Below are 13,811 nucleotides of genomic sequence, written 5' to 3' on the forward strand. Positions count from 1 at the left end.
AATCCACTGATTCCCTCCTCAGTTATCAAGGAAAGGCTTTACTTTCCATAGAATCCAACAGTACCCATGTTCAATCATGAGAGGATTCTCCCTTGACGGACTATCCAGTAGGCTATGCAGAGGATCTGAAAAATGGGCAAAATTCCCAATGCGCTCAGCTTTGATTTGTATATCCTTTCCCACAGAAACAATACAACAAATAGTAGTTAGGCTCCTAGACAGCCTTGCAGAAAAAGTCTATTTAACCACAGTACAGTCAGAATATTACACAGTAGCAATTACATTTTACATTTTCATTATAAATATACCATATTTATGCTGTATTATGGACTAAATAGCTGTTTATGGTTAATTCTGGTTAAAAGCATTTTAGTATCCATAAAAGGAGGATGAATTATTATTAGTATCTTCCAAGTATTAAGCAAAGCAATAAGCTGCTGGGAATCAAACTGAAGTAGAAAGCTAACAAATGTGTTATAATTAAAAGCAACATACACTTATGTAATCATAAAGATAAAACAAAAAGAAAAACAAATCATAAGGATTTGGCTCCAGTTTGCTTTTAATAAAGAAAAAACTACTAAATAACTTTTTAAACTTTGGATAACTTCACACTAGCCCTGCTACTATTTAAGAAAATATAGTTTAAAATATACTGTAGTTCAATCTTAATATACGAACACTTGCCACCTCCTTAATTTAGGGTGTGGAGCACATTTTGATAGCATTTAGTTGAAAAGAATAGAACTAAAATGATCTGGTATGTCTCACTCATCAGAAGTGCCAAATCTGAATTCGTTCTTCACATCAAACAGAAATTAAATTTTATTCTTTTTAGACACACGCTATCGACATTTGTAGACATACCCTATTTAAAACAAATTTGATGTATGCAAATGCAGGTTTACACAAAGAAACAAATTATGGGCTGATTATTCACTTCACAAAAGGATTCTCAAAAGAATTCCCTTTAATAGTAAGTTTGCTAGTATACTTAAAATATAGTTAAATTTCAAAAGAAATCAATTTATAAACAACTTTTCAGAAATATAGTATAAAAGTAGTTACAAAAGTATTAAGCTTCAGAAACTTCAATTACAATCTTTGTCCCAAAAGCCTGCAAATCTAGAAGGTGAAACTAACAAATTAAATACAATAGCTGAAAATGGCATAGAAATGTATATCTTAAGTAGTTCTTAAATATATACTTTTGTAACTATCCTAACAATAATCATTAAACTACCAAATTCTTCTTTAAAATTATATGCAGAGATTAGCAAACAATACTCAATATGGCTAATGGTGACCCATGAAACCAAAGAGCAAAGAGTCAGTTGTCTTCTTCATGCAGGTAAACCAGAAGTACAAAAGAAGAAAAACCCAGAGATCCCAATCAGCATCGCAGTTTTTGTTTTGTTTTCCTTTGCAGTGTTCCAAGTGCTCTGAGATGTAGAAGACAGTATCTGGGAAAAGGAAATCCAAATTTGATGGTCCAAAAATGGAGCACTTTGGACCAACTAAGGGACGAAGGAAAGCTTCTAATGCTCCCAAATGGTCATTACTGGCTAATTTCTTCTCTGTTAAGAGTTCCACCCTAAGATGGAGTCCAAAAACCCTGGCATATCCACTGAAAACCAAACAGATGTGGAATAATCTGACAGCAAAAAAGCAGCCTTGCATTAAGGTAGTGAAGCAAAAAAAGAAATAGAAAAAGAATTTAGCCAGCTTGAGAAAATTTGATGGTACAAAGGAGATGGCTTGTTGCCAGAAAAAGAAGAAAGAGGAAGAAGGTGAAGAGGATGACAGAAGAGGAGGTGAGGGAGGTGTTTGAGGAAGAGAGGATAGAGAAAACTGAGGATCTATCTCCACATGAATTCCAGAGTAAGGAAAACAGGGTTATAACCGTTTTTGAGGTGTCTCTGCCCTCATTAGATTTGATTACAAAGTTCAAATATGATCATACTGCAGTTTCTAAAAATATCTTAGAAATATTAAGTGATTTACATGAATGAAGTAGCCAAGGGTGTTACAGCACTCAGACACTATATCAAAGTTATACATATTTCCAAATATTTTAAAATAAGTTTTTCTCACCCTATGCCATATTGCTCTTGGCCTTGTAAAGGCATCTAAAGATGTTCATGGCATTTTTTACAAGTGGTGTTAACTAGGGTTATTGGCTAGATATCCTGAGTTATCAATTGTATACATCCACTGCTTATAAAGTAAAAAAGTAACACGCACAAACCATCGAGGCCCATTCCGGGAAATGTGAGGCAGTTGAACAAGATGCCTTTTGGAGGAGTCATGGTTTAGAATGTGTGCTCTGAAGCTAGACCCACCGATGCTACATGCCGGTGTCATTGTAGCTGGTTTCGGATATATGTACATGCGTATTTGCCATGCCACCTACTGCCGTTCTTAGTCTGGAAGGGGTAAACTTTCTATGAGAAGTGTGTGCATTTTTTTATTCATTGGAATACTTTTTAAACAAACTGTAGACCTCTTCACCTTCAGCAAAGAGTCACTGCATTGAAGTCCAGAAACCTTTGTTACTTAAACATACAATAAGCAACATTCTACAATTTTTGTTTATAATAACGGTATCTTTTCAAGGGAAAATAAACCATGTGGGTGTATTTAAAATCTATTCAAATAAAGGATAAATATTTTAGTGTTTGAGAGCACAGAAGTAAAAATGCAGTTTATTTTGGAAATGCTTCCAAGTTCTAGTGATTCAGGAGTTAAGAGCAAAAACATGTAAATAAGATAAATATGATCCTCTCTTGGGAATTAAACTAATTAAATCCACACGCCATGGGAAGTTATCTGAATTCTCTCAGGCCCAGATGAGAAATTCGGTAGCTTAATCTATTAACACATTAATGGCAGTAATAATAATGTTCTGACAGAAAGAAAGTGCTTACAATGAAAATAATAAAATAATAAACTGTTATGAGGGGGCAAACTTGCTAATATGTGTTCAGTACTGTCCCGGAAAAAAATAGCAGTGAAGCAGTGGAACCCACATGTTTTCTGCTGTAGACACAGTGAGGCCTGATGAAAAATCTCTCATGCCTACCCACATCCCATTATTTTAATTCCATGTTTACTCGGCAACCTTCTAAACACTAATTCAGTTTCCGAGAAAGCTTAATTGAGGTCCACAATCCTTTACTTACAGTTCTGAAGTCAAAAAAGTTTTGACAAACAAAAGTTTTCTAAAAACTTATCTGGCAGCAAATCCTGATCTAATGGACACCCTTTATTTACTCCACTTAATATTAAAAGTCAAATATTTCACTGTGGAAATATTAATGTATTCGATTACAGGATGCCACCCCAGATTCTACGGTGGTATTTCTTAAAATTCAATCATACTCCTTATTACCTTTCTAAAAATCTAAAAAATTCTGAATTCTGAGACACATATGAAAAAGAGTTCGCTGGATCTAGATATAAATATTCTGACTCCTGGAAAAGAAGAGCCCCCTTCACCAGTCCCCACTCCCCCACCGACAGAAATGGATATTCTAGCTTATATTTCAATCATTATTCTGGTTTATACTTCAATATTTATAAATTTAGTTAGTGTGAGTCTGATGCCAACATCTGATCATCTCTGGGTATACTGGTATATAAAGTCTAATTCTAGACCTACAAGATCAATTACCAGTAATTATAAACACAATGATGAGTGGCATATACCCACCTGGAATCTCTTTTCTAAGCTACTGGTTTCCAAACCACCAAGTCAGCCTGTTTACAGGTCTTCCATCCTCTCTGACCTACCAGAAGACAAACCAATAGTTAACCAATCTCCCTCCCAGTCCCACCTATCAGCCTGACACACCTAAATGTGAAAAATTAAAATACTATAGATGTTCAAGTTATTAAGTAGCAATTTAATTCTGATCAAATTAAGTTATTGGAGAATCAATGACTATTTAAGTGTGATCTCTAGGAAATTAAGCAAGAGACAATTCTTCAAGTTTGTTTAAAAAAAAAAAAAAAAGAAAACTTAATACGGGATGTCTGGGTGACTCAGTTAAGCTACTGCCCTGGGCTCAGGTCATGATCCCAGGGTGCTGGGATTGAGCCCCACATTGGGCTCCCTGCTCAATGGGGAGCCTGCTTCTCCTTCTCCCTCAACCCCCCTGCCCCGCTTGTGTGCACATGCACACTCTCAAATAAATAAAATCTTTTAAAAATAAACAAACTTAATACTATACCAGAAAATGGCCCTGATGATTCTTTTTTGATCTTGGCTTAGAGCAATAAAGACTCTAAAATATGTCTTCTCGTGGTTAGGTAAAAGAGAATAACTAGATAAAGTTTTATTTTGAGTCTACGCATTTTTTTAGCAGTGCTTTAGAGTTTTCAGCGTACAGGTTTGTACATCCTTTGCATCATCCCTGAGTATTTAATATTTTTTGATGGTAAGTAGTATTTTTAAATTTTAATTTCCAAGTTTGCATTTCTAGTATATAAAAATACAGCTAATTTTTGTATAATGGTCATGTATCCTACAACCTTGCTAAACTGACATTAATTTTAGATTTTTTTGTAGATACCATCAGATTTCCTACATAATCACATTGTCTGTGAATAAAGACAGTTTTATTTCTTTCTTTCCAATCTGGGTACCTTTTATTTCTTCTGTCTCATTTCAGTGGCCATTTACAATGCTGAATACATGTTTAGATTTTTTTCATTTACAAAACTCAGCATGAAATCATAAAATGTATAGCTGACATTATTTATTAAACATGAAGTCTAAGCTTAATCTACAAAATTTATTTTATTTAAAGATTTTATTTATTTGAGAGAGAGCGCAAGCGAGCGCAAGCGAGCGCACGCGAGCGCACACGCGCGCACAAGTGGGGTAGGGGAGGGTCAGAGAGAGAGGGAGAAGCAGGCTCCCCACTGAGCAGAGAGCTGGATGCTGGCTAGACCCCAGGACCCTGGGATTATGACCTGAGCCAAAAGCAGATGCTTAACCAACTGAGCCACCCAGGCGCCCCTAACTTGCAAAGTTTAAAGGGCAAATTAGGAAATATATTTACTAGCTGCTGGTATTTGACTCTTTTAATGTGTTTGCCTCAAATGCTTTATGACATGAAACTGGTAACAAAAATACTGAGTATAACCAACTGCGTTTTTAAAAATAACATTTATTGGCTTTTCTTATAATTACTAAAGTAGCCCTGATCTTTGCAGAGAATCTGGAAAATAGGTGGTTCAAGGAAGAAAATTACAATCATCCTTTACCATATCACCCAAAGATAAACACTGTTTACATGTAATTATAACATGAACGGTTTTCCTGGTCATTAATTCTTCTGAAACACTATTTCTAGCTGCTATGCTATCATTTTACTCTTCTGCCATCATTGATATCTATGCTGTTTTTGATTTGTCATTACCATATACATGCAGCACAATTAATATCCTTGTAAATAAATCATAGAATGATCTTTTACTAGAGTCCCTTTTGCCCATTCTTTTTTAAAGCTGTGTTTTCCCAATCCAAGCTAATAAGCTTTTCATATTAATTCTATTAAACATATATCACATTAATTCAAAATATATTCCATTTGCTTTTTTAACTTTTTAAAATTCTGGAGTTATTAATTTTATGTTAATTGTAACTGTATTACAAAAACAAACAAAATACATTTTTACCCATTCTATTACTATAAAAACATATTACCCTAAAACTAACAGAAAAGATGAAAGAGAAAAATCAGTGTTACCAATGGAAAGTGTAAAATAGGTTAAGCCATTTGATATAGTTTTAACTCATCTAATATAACCATATCTTAGGGCTAAAAGAGAACCTATCAGTTGATCCCTATCTTCAAGGATAAAATATTATTTTTCCTACTGAGACCACTGAGGCCTAAATAAACCTTCCAAAAATTACACAGAAAGCATATGTGCCTGACTATAACAAGAGTTTAACAGGTAGATCACAGCCACTTCCATTATTTCATTACTGAAAAAAAAATTTGGCAATTAGCATCTTGGGCTAATAAATCATTCTGTAAACAATAACTGAACATTTGTTTATTATGTTAGAGATATAGAGGATAAAAACATGATTAAGAAGCTTCTCTTTCCCTTAGGAAAAAATATGAAAAATGGACAAGCAAATACACAAATTGTAGCAAGCAAACAAGCAAAATTCAAAAGAAAAATACTTATAACCATTTTTTACTACAAAAGTTTAATAGTTTTTTGGAAACATTAATTTCATGAGGTAAGAAAACAAGAGTTTTGTCCTATCTAGCTGTGTGATACCAAACAAGTCATTTTACTTCTATAAGCCTCATTACTTTCTCTTTAAAATAACAGAACTGGGGTTTCACTTTAAGATGAGACTGGAGAAATCATAGCAGCATATTTATTTCCTCTTCTCCCAAAACCCCTTTGAACTGATAGTAAAAGATTTTTAAAAGGAGTAATCCATGATGACCAAGAACAGGAATGGAGTCATTAGCAGCCAAGAGATTTCAGCGAATTTCTCAAGACAGAAAACAGGTAGAGGAGTGAACTCAAAACAGTGCAGATACAGGGATCCACAGAGCTTAGAACAAAGCTTAGAACAGAAAAGAGAACATAGCTGAAGATAAAGCCAAACTGCCAGACCCAACTGAACACAAATACCATTTGGGTAAGGAAATCAGGAGTGAGAAGCAAATCTAAGGGAGATAATGGAAACTGTAAACCTACAAGTAATTTTCCAATCAACAAGCCTATCAGATTGTAGGCAGAGTTCTGTTTCTTGTTGCTTTACTTGTAAATAAGGATAACCAAAATTCACAAGATATGTGAAATGTAAGACATCAAAATAAAATGAAAAATGTCCCCTTAAAAAGAGATAAACAAGGAACAGAAAATATTACTCTTTATTATAAGCCCTCCCACACTAATTTTTTTAATAACATTACTTTGTTTTTTTTTAAGTTTAAGTACATTAACTGAAAAAAATAAGAGTTTACTATAGCAATCTGAAGCTCCCTTTCAATTCTAATACTCTATGTAAAATTCAGACATTCGTTCTTATTAAGCAACTGTAAAATATATTTCAAAAAATAGTAGGTAAAACCAGTAAAACTATGTATATACAATCCTTTATCTACTGAAATTCTATGCAAAAACTTATTTCAAATTTTTAAGACTGTATGTTATGTAAAAATATACATGTACAGATCTTTATTTTATTATTTTATTTTATTTTTTATTTTATTTTTTAGGGGCTCCTGGCTGGCTCATCAGTAGAGCATGCCACTCTTGATCTCAGGGTTTTGAGTTCAAGCCTCACCCTGGGTGTAGAGATCTATTTTAGAAACATAACCACTAGCATAGTAATATTATACTATCACCATTATTTTAAATCTGTAAATTCAAACAAATTTTAAATCATTAAATAAAAAGAAAGAGACCTCTACGTTTTGGTAACAACATCAATATAGACAATACTGATCAAATTAGGATTTTTAAAATACCTTTATAACACCAGCACTGCTAGAACACATCTCATGACATCAATAAAAGTTAAATATTCCTAAATAAAAACAGTATCTTAAGAGTATGACTAAAAAGCCAAATGCTTCAGAAATGGGGAAAAAATGTTTTATGTTCCAATGATAGACAGTTTCATATCCTCTTCTTTACCCCTTTTTTACCCACTACATAAAGACCAGAATATGGCTAAAATTTTTTTTAAGTAAAGCTTAATGTAGAAAATATACATCCCCATTCAGTAAACCATCACCATCCAAAAACCATCACGAAAACCCTACACATTGAGTAACATGCTGAATAAACAGTACAACTGAGAGGTTCACAAATGACTCCCTCATACTTGGTAGATGCATCCCCAACATATACGATCCATCTACTGAACAGAGAGGTAATTCATTCCTTTTCTTCTGCAAGCTAAAATACAAACTACAAATCAGGATGTTCAAAAGCAACAAAATGAGGTCCCCAAATTAGGCAAGAAAGGCATACAATTATAAAAACTGCAAAATACCCATCCAAGCCTAATTATCCTAAGTTAAGAAAACTTTAAATATAGGTGACAAGCAACTTAATCATACATGTTTTATCTGATAATCTATTTCAAAGTCCTAAAAAAGATATCCCATGTGAGTTACAAATGGATGGTTACATGAAATATGAAGCACTTCCTCTTCTCCAACAAATACAACAAAACATCAAATGTTAACATATGATATTTAGACTACCATACAAATCTAAAGAATTAAACACAAGAAGGACAAAAGTTATGTTGCTTTGCAGAAGTAGTTAGAAACAAACAAATACAGAAGAACAGAACAGTTCCAGCACTATACTACTACCTTCACTCTCTTAACTCCTAAATGTTAGTGGTCTATCTTTGACTACCTTCCCCCACATATTACCCAACCTGGGCACTTTCAGCCACAACTCTGAATCTGCAACTAACTACAGATAAGGAATTTAAATTCTCTACCTCCAGCCACAATCTCTCTCCTGAGTATGAGACTAATATATCTCATCTCCATTTGACTGCCCCACCAGAATGATTAACACAATATATACTATACTGTATTCATTCTTCACCTGCTCCTTCTAAATACCTAGTCTGGTTATGGTACCATGTTCTTAAACCTGAGAGTTTTCCATTCTATCTCCTCCCCTTTCACTAATCCTCTGTGGGTCCTCAAGTTAAGTCTCATTCTACCTTATAAAAGGTAACACATACATCCATACCCTGCGTTCTCAACACACACACACACACACACACACACGTAAGTACATCTCTACTACATCTCTCTTAACAGTTCTCCCTACCTTCAATCTGACTCATTCTTCAATCATTCCTTTATATTTCTGCTAAAGCAATCTTTCTAGAATATAATTTGAATCATTTCACCGCTGCTTAAAATCTTCCAGTGATTCTAAATAAAAACCTAAAATCCTTAGAATATCCTGTCTCTTCCCACCTCTCTAGCTTTATCTCTTCCTAATATCTCATTTAAGACACTAAATTTTAAATACATCACTGAAGATCCTGGAAAAAGTCACACTGTTTTACTTCAATACCTCTGCATATGTTACTCCCTCTACCTAGAAAGTTTTTTTCATGACATGGTACCTTTGACTTGCTCAAGGCTCAGCTCAGACACTGTATGTGGCCCTCAACTTCCTCCATTCCCTACCTGCTCCCATCACATTTAACAGACACACATTCATACTGTATTATAATTGTCTAATATAGACTAAATTTTGGACACCGTGAAAGTAAAATACAATTATTATTAATTTTTGTGTCCCACAATGCCTAGCACTTTGCCTGGCGATAAGACGTTGTCAATAACTACTTATAGAATGTGTAAGTCGTTTGGCTTTTTCCAGAAACAAGTTCTATAAACATCCCCCAACAGACTCAGAGCAAAGCAGCTCCTTAAGAAAAACAAAAGAAACCAGGCAAGAAAGCAGTAGACATAAACAGGGAGGAAAAGGAAAAATTAAACGCATGGAGTCTCTTCAGAGTGGCTCCTGAGAGCTCACGGTTTTCTACCCTTCATCTCATAACATAAACATGTTTTACTTGATATTTAATCTTCAACACTGATTCTAATTTCCCAGAAAACACATGGTATGAAGTTCTTCTCTCCACAACCAGCCAGGCAGAGAAAAAAAAAAAAAAAAAAGAATTACCTAAATCAGCTATTCTTCAAAACTGAGCAGTTAGAACTTTAAAAATGCCATGATAAATAAGACCCCTGATCTATCCAGCCCCAATTCCACTTCTAACAGTTGCCTCCTAAAAGACTTAAGATTATAATAAATATTTTACCAACCAGATATCAAACATTCTCCTACAAATATTCCCAACATCTCTCTGAACCTACATTATTTTCCTCTTATGGTAAAATACTATATAAATTCACTATTTACTCTGTAAATAAGCATATACATTTCTATCCTTAAGATAAAATGAAATACTTTCCTCCTACCTTCCCTTAAGTGGTCCTGGAACAGAAACTTCCCCAGCTGAATTCCCTCTATTATCTGCCACAGTTTTCCCTGATTACAAATGAAAGGAACAGAGAACTTTCCTCCTAATGGTGGGGGCTCTAAGATGCCTGAGCTTTCCCTTCTCTTTTCTCCAGAGGGACCCATACCGAAGTTCGCCCCGTAAAGTAAAACAAATTCAGAATCCATTCAAGTTCATAAGTAATTTTAGAAGCGAGAGAGTATCAAAACCCAAAGTCCACAAAGCACAGGAAGTCCACAACTGTGTTACTCTCAATTAGCTTGACAGAAACATAAGCATCAAGCTAGTAATACTCATGTGTGCCAAATATGTAATCATCATTAACCAAAACAACAGAAATCCAGGCCATAACTAGTCACAACAGGTATAACATAATCATAAATTAGATGTTTTGAAGAACATGTAGCAGGGAAAAGCCCAGAAGACTGAAGGATATCACTTTCCAGTGTCTCTGCCCTAACCAACACGTTCTCCCCTCCAAGTCATTAGAATCTTCTCTATCTTTCATCCTTGAAAAAGAGAAACTGGCTCTCTTGGCAGAATCCACACCACCCCTTCCAACTCCCAGGCTTAGACTGTGCTGCCTTGCAAGTGTGAGTATTACTTTATCCAAATAGTTAGATTACTAGGTTGAAACTAAACTTTACCCAGCTGCTAACTCATTAATTACAAGGCCCTAGCCTTAAATACACTTTTCTGCATTGCAAAAAATAAGTGGAAAGGTTAGATCAGTAATGAGGAATAAGGGACAAGGCTTACCTACAGAAACTTTCCAATAAATAAATTCAAAAGGAATGCGGGAAATAGAAAATCACCATGAGAACACAATGGCAAGATCCATCAAATGATGCTAAGCTAGTTGGCAAAATTTGAGAAACAGGATATTTGTACAGCTGCAGAGTATCTCCCCCAAAATATATACTAATTTCAAAAAGTAAAAGAGTCACTTCACAGTGGAGAAACTTAACCAAGTGATCACAGTTAACATCACAAGTAAGTCATATCAATATCACGTGCCCTCTAACGTGTGTTAAGAAAAACTCATCACCCTTGTGGTATCCCTCCCAATAATGCACAACATCAATCTAATCATGAGGAAAAAAAAAATCAGACAAATCCAAATGAGAGAGTCTACAAAATAATTTACCAATACTTTTCAAAAAGTGTCAAACACATGAAAGACAAGAAAAGATTGAAAAACTGTCATAGACTAGAGAAAATTGAGAGGATGACTAAATGCAACGTGGGATCCTGGATTGGATCCTGGCACAGAAGAACATTAGTGGATATACTGGCAAAATGTGAATAAAGCCTATAGTTAATATCACTGCAGTAACGTTATTTCTTTTTTATGTCAATTTCTTATTTTTGATAACTGCACCATGGTTATGTACAATGTTAACATATAGGGAAGCTGGATGTCGGATGTATGCAGGGAACTCAGTACTGTCTCTGTAACTCTTCCGTTAAGTCTAAAATTATTTAAAGAAAAAGCTGAATTCCTGATACCAAACCTCCTCGGTTGATCAACACATTTACCCGGTTGTTTGCTTTTTTTATGCATCTCTCTCCTCCAGCGTATTGTCAATTTATTCTGAGTTTCTACTCTTTTGCTAAAAACCTTCCAAGTTCTTTTACTTTAGGAACTCTCAAAGTGCCCTTATTTCTTCTCAAACAGAGCTAGACTCTCCTTCCTGTCCTGCCACAAACTGACCTGGCTTAAAAGATGTCACTTAACACTAATTTCTTACAGATTTGCTGCAATTCGCAATTTACAAAGTGCTTTTAAGGGAGCTTACATATACTAATTTAGAGGTGCATAAATACTGTTATTATTTCACAGATAAGAAAATAATAAGACTAGGAAAAATTAAGTGATATGACATTTAACAAATTCCAGAATTTGAATCCAGTTCTTCTGGCTCTAAAACCAAGTTACCATATTAAAAGAAAGCAATTTGCATTGAAGATTCAACTATCCTGGCTCCATGCAGGCTAATTACTGCTAACACACATGATTTTAAAGTTCTAAATTTCAAGACTGTCCTAAATAACCCTCCTGCAAGCTACAATCAAGAATTCTAAGATTCAGCGAAAAAGGTCTGTGTTCACCCTAACCATAACCTTTATAATTAAAAAAAAAAAAATCTAGCCATCAATTTTTTAGGCTTCTTTTACCGACACTACTTCACGCTTTCAAATACATGAGATGTCGCTCTAATTTCCAATTCATTCATTTCTTGATATTTGCAAATCATAACTAAGAGCAATGCTGCTAGGTCCCCAACCCCACGAAATACTCTAAATATCTTTTGCCCTCACTTAAAAAAAAAAAGAGTAGGTAGTCAAAGGGCTAATTCCTCATGCATGTGTCTGAGATTCAGTGCAACGATACAGAGCAATATAACAAAGCAATATAACAAAGTAACGCAACTTGAGACGCCGGAGAAATCAACTTTCACCTGACTTAACTCTGAGCATTTTTCTCCTCTACCGCTTGTGGTCGCATCCAATATCTGTCTCAGTCAACTGAGAACATTAAGACCCAAGAAGGAGCACGGAAATTTAAAAAACAGTAATTATGGAAACAATCCTCTAAGTCTGAAAACTAGGTAATGAGAAAGCCATTACTTTATTAACAGGCGCTTGCTACTTGCAAGGCACTGGAGTGGCAAAAAGCTACTTGAGGTGATTTATTCAATTTTGAAACCTCCCATCCTCACCCCTCCGGCGCCTGGCACGCGCAGGAGCTCAAAAGGATGAATTGTATTGGGGACGCCGAGGTAACGGGATCAGCTCCAGCCAGGAACCGGTGGGAGAAACAGGCTCGGTATATTAACTTTGGGAAGTACTGTTTGAACAGCTTCGCGCTGTTTAATTCAAACGCAACAGGCTGCCGCTGTTGGACCCTGCGTAGCGCCGGGGGAAACCAGCAGGGACAGGCTGTCTCTCACAGGGGCAAACCGGGACACCTCAGCGGGTCTGGGGCGAAGAAAAGGTGGCATTCACTTGCCTCCCATTCCTGCATGAAACGCTGGGCCTCGTCAGAACCAACGGTCTTATGTCTCCTAAATTCGTCCTTCACGTATTGGTCGCCAAGGGCTTTGAGGTCTGGGGGTAGAGCCCGGTGCAACAGCAAGATGCGCCGATACAAGGCCCGGACCCGCGAGACGTGCCGGGCCGGCATAGCCCCGCGGGTGGACCGCACACCGCGCCTGCGCAAAGGAACGAAGCGTGCCCACCTCACTTAGAAGCCGGGTATTAGTAAACCGGAACACGGGCGGAAGAGGGCGCGCGACCTTCATCCGGTTTGGTCCGCCCTAAAATCAGGACCTTCCGGAAACCGAGCTGCAGTGGCGGACGCGGAAATGGGCGGGTTCTTGCCTGGAGGGGGCGTGGCCTTGGTGGAGATGTCCCTGCAGTGCGGCCCGGCTGCTAAAGCCCGACTTGTCCAAGCGAGAGAAGCAGCCAACCAGAGGTCGGGCGTGGGCCTCTTGTCACCCGCTCAGTGACACCGCATCCTCTTTTCCATTCATCTTACCCTTCTCTCCTGATGAAGGCCTGAAGAAGCCTTCATCAAAATTGGGCTCCTCCAGGAAGTCTTCCACGGTTGGCTAGACCCACTTCAGGTGTCTTAGAGTGTTGCTGTGTTCTCCGAGAGGGATCAGAGTGGGATTAGGATAATCTCTCCTTTCAGGAGCCCACCTACCCACGTACTTTGCACAGTGCTGTGCTCCTAATTTGTACCCTGAAAGTG

General features: G+C 36.5%; 1 protein-coding gene across 1 annotated transcript in view; it reads right to left on the reverse strand.

Moving 5' to 3' along the window:
* Positions 1-13,335, reverse strand: part of SDHAF3 (succinate dehydrogenase complex assembly factor 3) — a 63,985-nt gene extending 50,650 nt beyond the window's left edge. The window contains exon 1 of the mRNA XM_045793196.2: positions 13,068-13,335. Coding sequence (XP_045649152.1) covers positions 13,068-13,241 — 174 coding nt within the window. The 5' untranslated portion in view covers positions 13,242-13,335. The remainder of the gene's footprint in view (positions 1-13,067) is intronic.
* Positions 13,336-13,811: the final 476 nt, after the last annotated feature.

This window comes from Ursus americanus, chromosome 3, assembly GCF_024610735.1.
Source record: "Ursus americanus isolate L20-20 chromosome 3, mUrsAme1.1.p, whole genome shotgun sequence".
In the NCBI taxonomy this organism is placed as follows: Eukaryota; Metazoa; Chordata; class Mammalia; order Carnivora; family Ursidae; genus Ursus; species Ursus americanus.